Raw genomic sequence first — 17282 nt, 5'->3', positions numbered from 1 at the left:
CATCCCCAGCCCTGGTGGCACAGCCAGCCCCTGCCACCAGCCCGGCCCTGGCGAGTGACACCGAGGGGACACGGCAGCTCCTGCAGTGCCACAGATGAGCCCGAGGCGCTGCCGAGCTTTGGGAAGCGCAGCTGAGCCGTGCCCTGGGCACTCGCTGCTCCCTCTGCTGCTGCTGCCCTGCCGGGGATGCCGCACCCGTCACGGTGATTTGTGCTGACAAAGTGACACCACCGTGCCCAAAGTGACACCGCCGTGCACAGGGATGGAGTTCGGGGAGACGGAGGTGTGGCCTCCCACCAGATAAACCAGCCTGAATGGTTTTATCTGTTACAAATTCTCTATAATCTGCCACAGTTATTGCCTCCCTCCTTCCCTTGCTCCTTGCTGGGATCCTTCTCCATCATCCTCCCTGGGTAATTGCACTTGTGTTGGAGTTAAACCAGAGTTCTGTGGATTGAAGGCAGGCTGGACTAAACAGATTTTACTACTCTTAGTCTTAGAAACAACCCTAACTTGAGGAAATTTGTCAGGCTGGGAGGGTGGGGAGGAGTGCAATGGAATTCCCAGAGCAGGTGTGGCTGCCCCTGGATCCCTGGAAATGCCCAAGGCCAGGCTGGATGGGGCTTGGAGCAGCCTGGGACGGTGGGAGGTGTCCCTGTCTGTAAGCACAGGTGAGTTCTAAGGTCCCTTTCAACATAAACCATTCTGGGATCCAAGGATTCCAAAAGTGATTGGGGTTAGTTCACTGTTACTACCTGTTAGTTTCACATTTTAGTCCTATTTAACCTACATTAATTTATTTTTATTTAAACTAGAGTTACTAAGCTACAAACCAGACTAACTGAGTTAAATTCATTGCAAAATACAACTGACATGCGTGCTCATTAATTTTTTGAGATGAAACCATTAAAAACCATCTAAAGGACACAGAGATTGCATTTAGAGATGGAGCAGGTGACTGAGAGACAAGCAAGACACTGAGAAAACAGGGAATGTACCCTGAAACTCCCCTTTCCTCCTGGCAGGCACTTCAGGAGCAAATGTTCTGCTCAGTTCTCACATCAGGGAATGACATTTTGGGCCCTGTCACTGCAGCAGGATGGCACAACCCAACCAGAGCAGGGGCCCCCACTGCTGCTGGGTCCTGCAAGAACACATCCAGAGTTTCCTACAGAATTGGCTGCTTGGATCAGCAGTAATTATCCCCCATGTTCCTCTGTTCAGATGGAAACACTTGGATCTCCACAGCTCACCCAACTTACTCAGGAAAAACTCCCTCTCCTTCCTCGTCCTTCTTTAATTCACCAAGGTTTTAATTTACCAAGGTTATTCCCAACCTTTCCAATTAAAGTGTGAATGTTGCAAACCCTCAAAAGCAGCAGAAACACGGAAGTGAGCTTTGAAACTGTTTCTCTGCAGGCAAATCCAGGGAGCCTGTTGGGATGACAAACACACACCAAAACTCCAGTCAATCCATAAATAGAAATGTTACTAGAGAAAGAACCAGCATTTTCTGTTCCTGACATTTAAAACTCTGCACCTGACATGAAGTCCAGCACAAATTGCTTAGATGAGCCAGGATTCCACACTCTTCCCTGAAAGATATTCCCCATACACAAGAGAACAGAAATCCCTGTTCCAATCCTGCTGCACAGATGCACGGATAAGGGAATTCAAACTGAACATCATATCCTCAATATGGTAAAAGAGCACAAAACCACCTCAGTCAGTGGCTTTCCCAGCTGGACAAAGGATTTTATGGCACTAATCCCTCCCCTTTCTCTTTTTCTTCTTTTTAATGAAGGTTTCCATGGCCTGCAGTATCATCCACCACTCCTCCCCTTTTCCTGCACTCGAGGCACACACAAGGACTATTCCAGCTCTGTTCACAGAAGGTTTCAGCACCACTAATCCTTTAAATGAAAGCCATTCCATAGCTGGCACTTCCCATCAGAGCCTTGGGAGTTTATGGAATCCTCCTCTGCACCTCACATTTTCCCAGAATCCATTAAAAGTTTGAAGCTCCAGCTAAAAGGTTTTTTAAGTAATTAGATGAGGATTAGAGTACACGAAATCAGAGATACACAGCAATCTCAGAGACATCTTCTGGCCAATTTTCCCTGAAAATGATCCACTGAAAATGATCTTTGTAGTGAGAAGAGGCCATGCTAAGCGTGCAGCTTTCAATCTGCAGAGGAAATTACTTCCCATTTTCATTAAGCCTCCAAAGGGTTTTGGAGATGGTAGTGAAGCAAGGTTATTCCTAGATATCAAGGAGAATATATTTTTTTTTTTCTTTTACACACTCAGATTTTCAACAATTCTTTCAAAAAAAAAAAAAATCATTTAATACTTCAGACTGTCAGCCATTCCCTGAAATGAGCCCAGCTCTACAGAAAGGCTGGGAAGATCAGATGAAGTGGAATTTCCAGGGAGCAGCAATCCCAGTGGAGTCACAGGTGCTCTCCAAAGCTGCCACCACCCCTCACCTGACCAAGGCAGCACCACAGGTTCCCCTATTCCCAACAGGAATAATCTAGCCTCACCCCTCCCTGCAGACATCACATGGAATAAAAATAGAGCATCAGTGAAGCAAAAACCAGGTAATTTCAGCCACCTGAGTTTGTGATGAGCTCCCAAGATTTAAAGCTCTGCAAGTTTTTAGCTGCCAGGACTTTTAACTCACACAACATAAGACAAAACAGGTTTGAACACAGCTTGGATTAAAAAGAGTTCTTTATATAGAAAGCTAAGATGTAAAATACACTGAGACTCCATGACAGAGGCAAGATCTTCCTGGGAGGGTGAGCCTGGGCTAAATCCTTCCAACCTCAGTGACCCTGGGATTTGTAACACAGAAACACCCAAAGATGGAGAATAAAACAGCAGAAATTCAGCCCATTTCCTTGGCAGGGCAAGAAACTCCCACTCCCCATTTCCCCAGGTCTCAGGTCCCATCCTGTCACAGACACATTTTATGGAAAATCCTTTTGTTAGGATTTTTTCCTCCTGAGAAGCTGAGAGGCCTCAGGGACAAAATGTACCCAATGGTTATCTGCTGCTGTGGGATGCAACAGGAACAAAATGTACCCAATGGTTATCTGCTGCTGTGGGATGCAACAGGAACAAAATGTACCCAATGGTTATCTGCTGCTGTGGGATGGAACAGGAACAAAATGTAAATAACCAATGGTTATCTGCTGCTGTGGGATGCAACAGGTGGGCCTGGGATTGGTCCATGTGGTTGTTTCTAATTAATGGCCAATCACAGCTCAGCTGGCTCGGACTCTCTGGTCAGTCACAAGATTTCCTTTCCTTTCCTTTCCTTTCCTTTCCTTTTCCTTTCCTTTCCTTTTCCTTTCCTTTCCTTTCCTTTCCTTTCCTTTTCCTTTCCTTTTCCTTTCCTTTCCTTTCCTTTCCTTTCCTTTCCTTTCCTTTCCTTTCCTTTCCTTTCCTTTCCTTTCCTTTCCTTTCCTTTCCTTTCCTTTCCTTTCCTTTCCTTTCCTTTCCTTTCCCTTTCCTACCTTCTGATTAAATCCTTTCTTCTATTCTTTTAGTGTAGTTTTAATATATCATTTTCTTGTAATATAATATAATATACATAATAAAATAATCAATCAGCCTTCTGAAACATGGAGTCAGATCCTCATCTCTGGGACCCCTGTGAACACCAGCACACCATCCCAGCCCTCCCCTAGCACAGAACTATCCCATCCCTGCAAGCTTCTGGAAATAAGTGCCTATGCTGGGATCAGAGGATCAGAGTCCCTGAGCAGCCTCCAGAGCTGCTGCTGCCCCTGCTTGCACACTGTGAAATAACCACATATGCACCATGGGCAGGTTTTGATATGTATTTTTATTTCCCTGCAGTTTTCACTTATCAAGAACAAGTAACAGGGAAAGTTGTCTGAACTAGTGCATAAACAAACATTCGGAAACACCACTACACGTATCTAATGTACAAGAACCGTATAAAAAAAGTCACTAAAACACTACACTACCAAGGTGTCCAACGCTTACAGTCAGACTTTTTCCAACCCGTTACTTGCCTTGTAGCCACAGGAAAACTCTCCAAAATTGAAAAGACAATCTTGCCACAACCCTCCCTCCCCCCCCACCACCTGGGATGGCTCGATAGCTAGACATCCAATAATGAATTATTGCAATGATATAGAATGCAATACATACCTGGTAAAATATCCTTTAATGTGGTGTGGTACAGTTTGAAAGCCGGTTAAAATACGCAGTCTTCGGATAAAATGGCATCAAGGTGAAAATTTTCTCAGATCTGCACATTTGGACATGTGCCAGATGCATAATTTTCCTAGTCAGTTTTTTTTTTTTCCTCTCCTGTGTAATTATTTTTTATAAACTGGTATTATAAATAGAAATATACATTCAAAATATATGGAAAAGTGAGTTACTACATTAAATTTGCATGTATCGATCCATCCCTTTCCCCTGCACAGTAATAGAAAATACTATTTTGCCTTGAACTTCATATTTGACAGTGAAATGCCACTAAAGTATTTACCAAAAAGTCCATCTAGTCAAATTGTGAAACAAAATGAACCAAGTGAAAACTTTACATTTCCTTTAGAAAAAAATTACAAGAATTTTGTTTCCTAGCTATGAATCTTTAACTTTTTTTTTTAGACACAAAGTTGCATTTATTTGTACAAGATACAAAATGTAAACATGGCAAAATAAATAGTTTAAACAAGTGATGCAGGATCCCATGTCATGCTCATGATCCCATTAAAGAATTATTTTTTAATCCATTCAGTTGCAAATTCAAGTGCAAAAGCATGATGATGAATATCTACTATTCAAGTAACAGAAATAATATTGATGATACAAATAAACTATTTTACAAGGTAGTGATTTTCCCAATTTTACAAAATTTACATTATATATCGACTTAATACACGATATAATGGGAGTCCATTCAGGTCTGGGTGAGTTCTCTGTGACCCACAGAGCGCTGTGTTTGCATTCAGCTGGGCCAGGAGCAGCACACCGTGACCCAGCCGGGCACAGCTGGGAGGTTATGTCACTTCCATGGCCACTGTGGTCTCTGCGATGCCGTTCAAGCCCAGGCGCTCTGGCTCATGGTTCTCTCTGCAAGGAAGGAGCATCCCACGGTCAGAGCACATCCCACACATTTTACTCACTGCTTTCATATTTTCACACAGCTGCTAGCAGGAACTTTAACACACACACACTGCAAACTCTGTTTGGAAGTAAATACTGGCATTCCACAGCCGCTCTTATTCAACAGTGCAGTCCCTTCTGTGAGATTACTGCATTAACTGTCCATTGCCATCCTGAATTATGGATTAAATCCCTAAAAGCTCTTCTGAAGGACCAAAGTCAAGATAGGATAACTCAGTACCACTTATTCTGTTAAAGCACCAAGTGTTGTAATTCCCTGCCCATTCTGCTTCAGCACTGATTTTTCACTTGTTTACCAATAGCCATTTTTTACTTTTCCAATTTACAAACATGACTTTGTTTTTTGAAACACCGTATCATCCAGGAGAGACTTCAAAACATCCCAAATATTGCCATTTTGAGAAAAAATTGCCAACTGCAAAGCTCCTGCCACTCCTATGAAACATCACCTAAGTATTCTGAAATAACAGTGCTGCTGTTCAATGAGAATAAATACCCTAATGGTTGGGCTTGATGATCTTATAGGTCTTCGCCAACCTAAACAATAATGAATTATGATTTTATATGTAAGATACGGGTTGCCACTTTTCTGGTGTGTGTTTTTCATAAATATAAAACACATATATCCACATGTAAATATAAAAATACATGTGCCAGCCTGTACCTTAAAATATTACACAATGATTTAGAGGGAACAAGAGGAGAATTTGACAGAATCTACTTGAAAATGCTGCATGAGAAGAGACAAATGAAATGGTTAAAATTCAAACACAGTAGAAGTTGACCAAAAGTACAGGTGCCTAAAGGCAGGGCAGGTTATTTGAGGGGTTAATCTGCAAAATCAGCTATTGTGGTTTGCCAAGGCCACGCTGAAGGTGCTGAGAAGCCTCTCAGAGGTGGAGCAGATTCCCTCTAGTGCAGAGCTGGGCACGACCATGGAGAGGACACAGGCTGAGGCCGCTCCAGGGAGGGCCAGGTGGGACATCAGGAAGGATTTCTGCATGGAAAGGGCTGCCAAGCACTGGAGCTGCCCAGGGAGGTGAGGGAGGCATTGCTGAGGTGGCACTCAGTGTTCTGCTCTCATGAGGTGAGGCTGAGTCCTGGGTTGGGACTCTGACCTTGGTGATTCCGACCCAAACAACTTCACGATTCAAGCACAAAATTAATAATTCCAAAGAATTCCATGATTCAAGCTCCCACAGAACCGGGAGCTGCTGCAGCCCTGTCCCCACTCACCTTGCTATACTGCTGATGGCACTGCTGGGAGTTACCTTTGGCACTCTGTCCATGCTGGCAGCAACTGTGGCAAGTTTTAAGGCTGTTGGCGAGGGCGCTGAAGTCCGTGTATTGATATGAACATTGACTGGAGACACAACGCTGACGTTGTTGAGGTGCACGGCGCTGGGCAGGCAGGAATTGTTCATGGGGAGAGGCTGAGGGCTGCTCGTGCACAAGGCTGGGATTAAGTGGTTTGTGGTGCTGTGGCCAACTGTCCTTACGAGCTGTACAGTTGAGATCCCTGGGCTGGATGATAAAGCCATGTTGGTGGAGTATAAAGTTCTGGAGGTTCCTGGTAGGCAGAATAAATGGTGGGTGTTAAAAAGGTGACATTTCTTAGATGAAAAGGCAAAGATTAACCTCAAGGGCAATGCTTTGAGTGTGTAAGTCATTGATGTCCGTATTTTACAGAGTCACAAAATGGTAAAAGTCAGAAGTGGCAGCTTGGCACACTGCCATTGACGCCTTAGGATTTAGCTTTTATATTTTTCAGATCCTGTACTGCTTTAGGGTATAACTCTAAAACTCCACAGCCTGTCAGCTGCTGTTCTCCTGTTTTATTCAGACAATCTCTCTAGGCCTGAAACTCAGATACCTCACTGTCTCAGGCCCAAAAAAGTGTAAACAAAAATGAGCTGGGAGGGAGCAAACTGGGGGTATGTGACTTCATTACCTGAAAATGTAATTGGAGGATTAAGCCCTGATATGCAAATGGACCAAACTCTTAATTATCTGAAACACTCGTGACCATTGTCCATTCTGGGTGTAGCCTTGGAGGCTTCTGACTGCCCAAGGTGCATCTACTGAAGGCCTTTAATAAATCTCCACTTTTATTCTCTTCATCTTGTCTAGCCTCTGTTCCAGGTAGCCACTCCAAGGCACCACCATGTGCCTGATCTTCCACCCTCAGAGCACTGCCCTCCTGGATATGAACTCAGAGAATTACACACAGATCTCTCTCTCTCTCTATCCTGGAACTGCTCCAGTTTATTGATTTTATTCAGTTGTGTTTTTTCTCCCTCTATTCATTTCATATTATCATTAACCCAGCCTGGCAGAAGGTCTATAAAACTAATCACATCATTAGCTGCTAAAACAACAAATTACTTTAAAAGCCTCTTCTTTGTCTTGGCAGCCCAAATCCCATTTGCCTCTTGGCACTGTGGAGATGGCACCAGCACAAGCAGCACCACGGGAGGGTGGCAGGGGGCACTGAGTGCCCATGGCTGCACTTTCTGGGACAAATCCTAAATGCAGTGAAACTTGAGGCTAACAGTGATGTCAGAAGAATTGCCAGTAAAGGTTGGTTAGTACATTTTTGGCTGAATATACAAGTGAGGTAACAACCAAATAATGAATCAACTTCTCCATTTCCTTCTCAAAGTACTTAAATGTTTTAAGCAGTTGATTTATTCTTTCATTACACACTCTCACTGCTTTTAAAATGCTGTCATTTAGACTTTTGATCTGAACAGGTTACTAGAAGATAAAGACTACCAAGGGAAAAGCAAACAATGCTCTTCCAAGGTAAAGAGCACTTGGTGGTTTTATATCCATTTTAACAACATCTGTTGGACAAGGCTCTCAGGCACAGGGTGGGATTCTCAGGAGTTGGACTTTGATCATCCTTGTGGGACAGTAATAGGAAATACTATTTTGCCTTGAACTTCATATTTGACAGTGAAATGCCACTAAAATATTTACCAAAAAGTCCATCCAGTCAAATTGTGAAACAAAATGAACTCAGGACATTCCATGATTCAAACCACTGCTACAAAGTACTTCAGAGAACAATACTTAAAACAACCACAATGAAGAGATTTGTTTTTCTTTGTTGTTATTTAATAATATTTCAGAAATCAGCAATAAGATCAGTTGATGGTTAAGAGCAGGTGACACTCTCAGCTCACTCCAGGCTGGGGTTTTCAAGGCCTCCTCACCTGAAGGCTGGACAACACCGTTGATATTGTTGTGGCTGGTGTTCTGCTCCTTGGTTCCCTCGCTGCGCCCGGGGCCCGGGGCACTGACCACTGCAGAGGCAGCAAAGTGGGCACTGGCTGAATCCAGGGTTTTGGACATGCAGTCAGAGGTGCTGGAGCCCTGCAGGAAGAGGAAAAGGTGGTTCTCAATCATCCAAGTACAAAAGGAAATACACCTTAGGATTGCTACAGTGCACAAGTAAAGCAAATCAATAAATACAGCTTCCACGTGTGCCCTGATGCACCAAACATGGAATATTCCTGTGTCACCAGAGTGAAGGGAAGCTGGAAAGCAGTGTCCAAAGGAGGGTTACACTCCACGAGTGCTGCCCAATGCAGCCAGGCCAGGTCTCAGCACAACACATCACTTCTGTTCTGTGCTGTCAGCCTGGAGAGGGAAAGGGTCTGGGCAGAGCTCAGAGCCCCTGGCAGGGCCTGAAGGGGCTCCAGGAGAGCTGGAGAGGGACTGGGGACAAGGGATGGAGGGACAGGAGCCAGGGAATGGCTCCCAGTGCCAGAGGGCAGGGATGGATGGGACATTGGGAATTGGGAATTCCTGGCTGGGCTGGGATTGCCAGAGCAGCTGGGGCTGCCCCTGGATCCCTGAAGTGTCCAAGGCCAGGCTGGACACTGGGGTTTGGAGCAGCCTGGGATAATGAGAGGAGAACTGGACAGGCTTTAAGGTCCCTTCCAACCTAAACCACAGAGGATTCCCCATGTTTGGAGATGTTTCCTCTCAGAAAACAACCATGTCTTAAACCTTCTCTGTTGTGTCTCCAGGCAGCTGCAAACCTCAGGGATGTTCAGGATTTGTGGTACCTCCATTCTGTGACCTGTGCCACAGAATAACTGCCCAGCACATTCTGGAATCCCACTCTGTTAGTCCAGTTCCTACTGGAAAGGCTCACCATTCTTACTGGAAAGAACATTAATTCTGCAATTTTAATTTATATTAACCAAGAAAATGACTTTGCAGAGAAGCTTGAAATGTTTTAAAGATCCAAAATTCATTTGTTTTGTTTAAATATTTTGGCATTGTTTCTTTACACTTACAAAAAATGTCATCAGTATCTGCCAACACAGAATCCCTGATTAATTGAAGTAGAAAACACTGAGGGGAAGGGACAACCAGCACAAGCAATTAGAAATATAAAATGCTCAAAGTAATATATACATTTTCCTAGTAACAGACAACAGCAACAGCTTTTATACTTTATTGGGAAGAAGCTAACAGAAAACTAAGTGCAATGGAAAAATATGTAACATGTATATCCATATGTAAATATAAAAATACATTTTTATATTTTGCATTATATATTATTGCATTTTTCCCTTGCAAGGGATTCCAGAGGAAAAATGGGATTCTTTTAGAAGCCAGAATATGCAAATATGCAATGTCTCCTTTTCCTCTCAGAGGTACCAATTTGTAGTGCTCACTGAGTATCTGCTCATAACAGAACACATTACCTCAGAAGGTGATTTTAATGAAGTCTCTTCAGAGCACTTACAGACAGGAGCACAAAGCCAGTGAAAACAGGAAGAGTTGAGAGCACACATGGATATTTTTACATTGGTAACTCTGTGGATGCAGGTTACACATTCAGCTACCAAGTCTCTTCCTCAACTTGTAAAATGCATCCAACTTGTTAAAAAAGCCCTGAGCAAAGTGTTTTGAATCCCCTCTAAAACCCCCCAGGCTCGCTGGGGTGTCCCATTTGGTCGGTGAGAGACGAGCAGCACTGTGGACAAAAGGAGCAGGCAGGGTGGGAGCAGTACCTGTGCTTTCAGATGTGTCTGTTGGGAGGAATGCTGAGATTGCTGCTTCTGCTGCAGCTGGGCCAGCTGCTGCCTCTGCATCTGCACCAGCTGCTGTTGGTGTGTCTGGAACTGCTCCTCTGTGATGCCCCCTGTGACTGTGGGAAAGAAAGGAGCCACAGTTACACAAAACACACCTGGGAAAGGCGAGAGCGCAGCTAAGGTGGGTGAGGATGACACAAATCATGTCAGCTGCACCCAAAATCTTCACAGGTTATGTAAAGGAGAGGTCAAGCTGTGTTTGTTTGTTGGGTCCTTTCATGGAGTTCATTTTTAACAGAAGAATTCAGAGCTTTCGTTGCTTTTAAGCAGTTCTATCTTTGGTGGTTTTATCCCCAGTAGCTTTAGACAAAAGCTCAAGAGAAATGATTTGCCTGGCTTTCAGGAAAGAAGCACAGCCTAAAAATCAGAGCAGAGGACAAAGCACCCTGGGCTGAGCTGGGTGCCTTCTCTCCCAGTGAACACTGGCAGAGGATTCCTGGACAATTTCCCTTCCCACAGCCCCTCGCTGCCCCTTTGCCCTGAGGGAAGCACTCGTCTGGCATGGGGGATTTTCTCTGCCAATTATTGTTTTAAATGCTCGAAGAGTTTAGGGGTGCCACAATAAGTTTATTTTTGAGAACCAGGTTAATGCCACCCCAGTAATGCCCCAGGCCCAACACATGAAGGGAATGCAGTTAGAAAAGCTGGTTTTAATATTTTCCCCCTGGAAAATCTGCACACTTGGTAAACTGAAAATACTAACAGGGCTTTGATGCTAAAACCTGAGCTGTGTGCAGTTAACCCAAGAACTGAGCTCTCTGGGGAGCAAGTGAGGAGGAGAGAATTCCCTTCCCAAAGATTCCCATGAATACATTTCAACACTTCATCCTCAGCTCTGGTTTTGCAGGACTGGAGCTGTGCTGCACCTCAAACACCTGGATTCTCAGCAATATCCTCTTATCCAGGGACACTAAGCTAGCATTAAAACACAGAGCTTTATCCATCTTGCAGGGTTTGGCTCTTCCATTTCTCACTCTTAGTACTCAGGGCTCTCCTGAAATTCCATTGGGAAACAACACCAGAATCAGGATTGCTTAGAAATTAGAACTGAAACTTCTTTACTGCTACATTATTAAAGCAGGTTCCGACCATATTAGGAGAGCACTTAAAAGTCCAATTACTTAAAAATTACTCCTCTTAAACTGTAGCAATATCATAATTTCCAACCTAAGTTTATTTTGCATTTAGCTTTACTTTGTTCCTCTCACAGATTGTTACCTAGAGTTTAATTCCAAGTTAAATCAGCTCAACCTGCTACATTCCCTCACAAAACACATGGCACTGCTGAAGGCACCATGGCCAAGAACAGCATCATGGAATATTACATATATTTCTATTTTTAAGTTCTGAGGTAACAAGTCCCAGAAAATGTGTTTTGTTTTACAGAAAGCTGTTTAAGAACAAGGTGAGATTTCATGTTTTCAATCTCCTCTCCTTCCCAGTTTGTCACAGACCACAAAGTCCTGGAATATTCTATTACAGGACACAGGGAAGGTGATCCAGAATTCAGTAACCCCTTGCTCTGCCTGCATGTGCCTGAGTTTCAGGTATTTATCCAGTGGCCAAGCTGTTCACCTTGTTATAAACCAGCAGATGTTCATTAGCACATGAAATATCATTTGCTTCTGCCAAATCAAACACCTGGAGGGTCCTGGAGAAAAAAAGAGCAAACTTTGAGCATGTCCCAAGGCAGAGCCCTGAGCAGGGTTAAGAGCTCTGCAGCTTCAGGGGGGTTTTATTTTATCAGAGCCTGACAGGGCTGAAAAACTGCCCCACAAAAGGGGAAAAAGTCACTTCAGCTTTCACTTCCAGGCTCCTCTCTCCTTGGCAGGTTTGGATTGTGTCACTTCTCTCAGGACATGAAGGCTTTAACCAAAGATCATCCTCTGCAGGCTGCCCCAAAAGAGGCATTGCTTCAATTACTCCCATGTGGCATTTAAGGCTGGGGAAAAAATACCTCTAAAAGTAAAATTTTGTTCCACAAACAAAACCTTTCAGCTGGGAACAGCATCATGTGCAGGTGACCTCTCTCTAGGGACATCCTTTTCCCATTTGCAGTGCTTGCAACATGAGCAAGAGAATAATTCAGCTCCAAGAATTGGTTCTTGGTTCATGCACTCATTAGGCATTTTGAAGAAAAGTCTAGTCCCAGGCTTTTCAAATTAAAAATAAAAAAATAAAATCTGTCTGTACAATGCATTTGAGGAAATACCAGAGTTGCTTTACTAGTACAGGGAAAAAATATAACCCAGAGGTAATTTTAAATATTCTTGTGTACCAAAAATCCAAGGAACTCCCCAGTTCTCTCTGAAATAAAACAATAAAAAAATAAAAATAATAATTTTAAGTACTGCCACCGTTTCCTCTGGAGGGAGTATCAAATCAGCTGTAAAATTAACTGATTTCAACAATCACTTCCCAAAGAGAATGACTTCAATAAATGCACTGACCATGCCTGTGCTCATTTAATGCACAACCAGACTCTGACCAGCCCTTTTAAAATTTATTCCCTATTTACTAGTGAGAAAACCCATCAGCAGTGCCTCTTGCTGGTTCAGTTATTTGGGGAAGAATTCTGTTGTCTATTGTGTCTGATCCTGTTCCAGAATTGCAGGATCTGGTTTGTCATTTAAATCTGTGACAAAAAAGGTCCTCCCCAGCCATAAATTCCATGCATAATGTACTTCAACTACTGAGGGATTTCCATTTAATTTAAATGCATTCCTCAGATGATTTCTAAAATTATACCATCAGTTTATGACTATTCCTCCAAAAAGTGCCTTGGATCCATCAGATTTGGTTTTATTCATCTTTCAGCTATTTCTTTACCAGCTCTTGATGTTTATCAATAGTCCCATCCCACTGAAGTGCCCCTTTCTGCCCCAGCTGTGATCCCTCAGGCCTACAAGGTCTTTCAGAAATAACTATATGAAATATGTAATACATGAGATTTTCATGCAGCAGGAAAATGCTCCTGTGCCAATCTTTTCATAGCAGAGAACAATCTGAAGGTTACAGTGACCATACTGAGAAGCTGGGGAAGTACTGGGCTGGAATAAATATCCTGTGCCTCTGTCAGAGCAATTTAATAGTGCCCAGCAATTCTAGAGATACATTATTGGAGAATAAATACCCATTCCTGCAGCTTTGAGAGAGATGGGACATTCCACAGCCACAGAAATTATGGAATTCAGGGGCAGTCTATTCTATTATTTAATTGTCCTGGTTTACAAAGCAGGATGGAGGAGGGATATACTCAGCTGCTTGCTGTTGTAGGAGATCTCATTTGCTGGATCTCCAATTTTTCAGATTTTTGAAGTATCAAATGCTTGTGATTCTTTTCTAATTATAAAGAAGTGACAGTGTTAAAAGTCGAGCCATTACAATTCTAGCTCATGAAGCAAGTGATGCAAACACTGCTCAATTTAAGCTTAAAGCAATTTTTTCATCACTGAGTGCTTCCACTATCAACATTTTTTCCATTTTCATGCCTGCTCAGGGCACTTAGGAACTTCCTACATTTGTCTGAGTCAAAAATGAAAACTGCCAACAAAAATGAGCCACACCCACCCTCCCCAAGAAACCACCAGATTTGTTTTGCATTCATAACGAGCATCCTTCTACCCTTAAACAAGGTTAGGCCAATTAGTGCCATTAAGATTTAATTAGACCTAAACAATTCTTCATCTGAGCAGAATCCCTGCTTTGAATAAGGTTTGAATCCAGCACTTCAAATTCTAATGGAAGCAAAGCAGGAGGAAGAAGTGTTTGTGGGGAGTTTCTGTATGTCAGGTTGTAGCTGTGCTTAGGTCCACACCAGTGCTGAAGATCTCACCAGTGCAGCCACAAAGAAAACCAAAATTCAGCATTTTAAATCCCAGAAGCAGCCAAATCCTTGCCTACCTGATATGCCATTCTTGCTGGTGTTCAATAAAGCTACAGATGCTGCAGAGACTCTTTTATTATTCACAGTCTGCCCTGCTTTCCTTGAGGTACATTCTTCACTATCACTGTCCTGGAGATTGAGTAGCCTGGGCTGGAAACACTGCAGTCGACATGATCTGATATTGCTTAGGATTTCAGGAAGGGACAGTCTGTTTTCACAAGGTTTATTGGAAGCATTGGTCCGTGAAAAATTAGAAGAAAAGTCTAAAGTCTGGGAAGAGCTTGAAAAACTGCTCAGCATTTCCGGGTCAATCTGCCTCAGGACAGGATCGTGCTCTGTGGATATTCGGTCCATGATCACCCTGGGCAAAGAGGAGGAGGAGGAGAATCATTAGCTTCAGCAGCTCTCTTTAATACTTCTATCCTTTGAAGGGGAATGAAGAATGAAAAGGACCCAACTGTACCTTCCACCCCTGCCAATCCTCCTCCTTGCAAACCCTATACATCTCCTTGGGATTGTGAGGGTTGTAAGGCAATGCCTGAACCTCAGTTTGTCCAATTCTGCCAATTCTGGGCTTTCGGACGAAGAATTCATTTGGTCCAAACGAGGCTGTGAAGAAAGAAAAGGCAATTTTATACTCCAAGGGTGCTTTGATGAGGGCACTGCTGGGTGTCATGCCCAGGCTTCAGGACAGAACACATGGTTTATGCTGAGTTAACCAATAACAGCTTCAGTAGTTAAAAAATAAACTGAATATTTAGGCTGTTAAATACTCTGCATCTAACAGCAATGGTAATGTTGGAGAAAATGAAAATAGGAATTTTTCAGTCATCCCAACATCTTTTGGCAAAGGAATCAACTCACAGGCTAGGGAAAAAAGAAAGGAGGTTGAATTCTAAGCAAGTGGGAAGCTCAGCTTTGACTCTTCAGAGCCAAGCAGAAAAGGGGATGCTCCTGCAACTGTCTTTGGACTCACCAAAGCATCAAAGTTCTGGTGGTGAGAGTGGGAACAGAACTCCAACACTGCCACTATGCCAACCTAAATTTAAAGAAACCACCCCTAAACCCAACAGCACAGCAGAATCCTGCATATTCTTACAGCATAATACTGGCATCCTGCTCTTCTCCTGAAAGCACAAGGTCCATCAGGATCATTTTCTTCTTCTGCTTCTGACACTGGTGAGGGTACCTAGACCAGAAAACAACATCATTCTCCCAACTGCCACATCTGTATAACTGTATTTATTACAAAAGTTTGTGTTTATGTAATGAGAAAACAATGTCATTCTCCCAACTGCCACATTTGTATAATTGTATTTATTATAAAAGTTTGTGTTTATATATGAGAGCTGCCATGTTTATCACGGCTTGGAAGGAAAATTCAGTTTATACAAGGAGCTTTTAAATATAGTCAGAGTTGGGACAAGCCAGACTGGCCAAATGCCAGCTGACAGGAATGTCTGCCTCGTGTACACTGAGATTTTGGGGGGTACCTGTGGGAACTCATCCTCATCAGAGCTGTGGAAGTCGTACTGTTTGATGTCACTCTTGCTGAGCACAGGCAAGGGCTCAGCCAGGGGCTGGGGGGTCACCACACACTCCAGCTTGGGCTTCTTCAGGTATTTCTTCTTCTGACGGACCACATCGGACACCTCCTCCTTCAGAGAGGAGTGGTGAGGGTGCTGCTCGGGGAAACAAACAGAACATTCTAAAAATTAAGCATCAGCAAATTGAATGACTTCAAGACAGGCTGCTTGTCTTCCAAAGGCTCTGCAGATGCTTGAGACATGTAATGCAAAAGGTACTGGAGACATTAAACCTCAGAAGCTTTCCTCTGATTGTTTTTACAGGGATTTATTAATAATCAGAGAGCTCTCAAGCCATGTCACTGCCTGAGAGGCTCCTCACTCTGCACTACACTCTGTGTATTGTCATTGAAATTCCTCTTCCAATTATTTTCTGAGATCTCATTTTTCCCTGGCACTTTCAATTTTCTGAACTGCTCGGACATGTTCAAAAGAAACAATTTAATTTGTTTCCTGTTTCTCACAGAGCTGACACTTTTGAACAGATGTGATGGTATTTGGGTTGGCTACTTAAGATTTTTCTCACATAAACCCTCTGCAGTGAGCAATTATTCCATCGATACTGAACTGTCCACTTGAACACAAATGTTATTAAACTTCAAAGCTCCCATTTGAAAAGATTATTTCACTTGCAAAATTCTCCATTTGAAGGAGAAGCACCAGTGCAGTTTTAAAAAGTGTTGAAATTTACCCTGGATTAACACTCTTCAATAACAGCCTGACTGAAACTAACTGCAGAAATGGAGCTGGGCTTGGGAAGCAGAGGAGGAACACGAGGAATGCCAAAATTCCTGGAGGAATTCCGGGTTCTGTATGGAATTCTGGGACCACTAGGTGTCGCAGGTGCTAAATACAAATTTCCAGAGGTCTTCCAACTCTCAGCCTCACCCCCAAGCATTTTAACTCCTAATATTTCAGGTGATTTCTTCAGGGACAGGTTTGAATTCAAAGCATATCCAAGGGGATGATGATCCCACAGGAATTCTGATCCCAGGAACAAGAGATTGATGGCAGGGAAAAAATCTTACCTTAACTTTACATTCTTGAACTTTGTGGTGGTTCCCATTGTGGAGAGATGATGGAGTTGTGCCCATCTCTTTGTCAGGTCTGTTCAGCTTCACTTCATTGAGGATTTCACCTCCATAATCACCCAAATGGTACCTGAAAAATCAGAATGGAAACTATAGGGCTGCATTTCCACTGGGAAATGTCTGAGAGACACAAACCAGTGTCTTCCAACTGTCTACACAAACCCCTTCTCTTTTAATGTTTGAAGTTTATGCTGCTACAATAAATAATGAGAGATGATTTCAAAGCTATTTAAGGAAAATTTAAAACCTTGGTTTTTATAATCTGGAATTTTACCTTTTCTCCACAACTTCCAAGGTTAAATGCAACAGCTCCCGTTTTGTTTTCTCTCTCCTCTTAATCATCTCCAAAATTGTTATGGCTCTGCTAAACTCCCTCCTTAATTTCAACATTTTCTCATAAGATGCTTCATCGTTCTTTCGGTTCTGTTGA

General features: G+C 43.0%; 1 protein-coding gene across 2 annotated transcripts in view; it reads right to left on the bottom strand.

Annotated features, from left to right (window-relative positions):
• Positions 1-3837: 3837 nt before the first annotated feature.
• The window catches only part of EPC2 (enhancer of polycomb 2), a 36864-nt gene continuing 23419 nt past the window's right edge, over positions 3838-17282 (bottom strand). For both annotated transcript variants that reach the window (XM_054636494.2, XM_077181776.1), the window contains exons 5-14: positions 17127-17275; positions 16790-16922; positions 15669-15857; positions 15275-15364; positions 14639-14784; positions 14193-14536; positions 10209-10345; positions 8394-8553; positions 6412-6745; positions 3838-5121 (exon numbers count right to left, since the gene is read on the bottom strand). In XM_054636494.2, the coding sequence (XP_054492469.1) occupies positions 5049-5121; positions 6412-6745; positions 8394-8553; positions 10209-10345; positions 14193-14536; positions 14639-14784; positions 15275-15364; positions 15669-15857; positions 16790-16922; positions 17127-17275 (1755 nt within the window). In that variant the 3' untranslated portion in view covers positions 3838-5048. The remainder of the gene's footprint in view (positions 5122-6411; positions 6746-8393; positions 8554-10208; positions 10346-14192; positions 14537-14638; positions 14785-15274; positions 15365-15668; positions 15858-16789; positions 16923-17126; positions 17276-17282) is intronic.

The sequence above is a fragment of the Agelaius phoeniceus genome, chromosome 7 (assembly GCF_051311805.1).
Source record: "Agelaius phoeniceus isolate bAgePho1 chromosome 7, bAgePho1.hap1, whole genome shotgun sequence".
Lineage (NCBI taxonomy): Eukaryota > Metazoa > Chordata > Aves > Passeriformes > Icteridae > Agelaius > Agelaius phoeniceus.
This window is presented reverse-complemented; position numbering and strand designations above follow the sequence as displayed.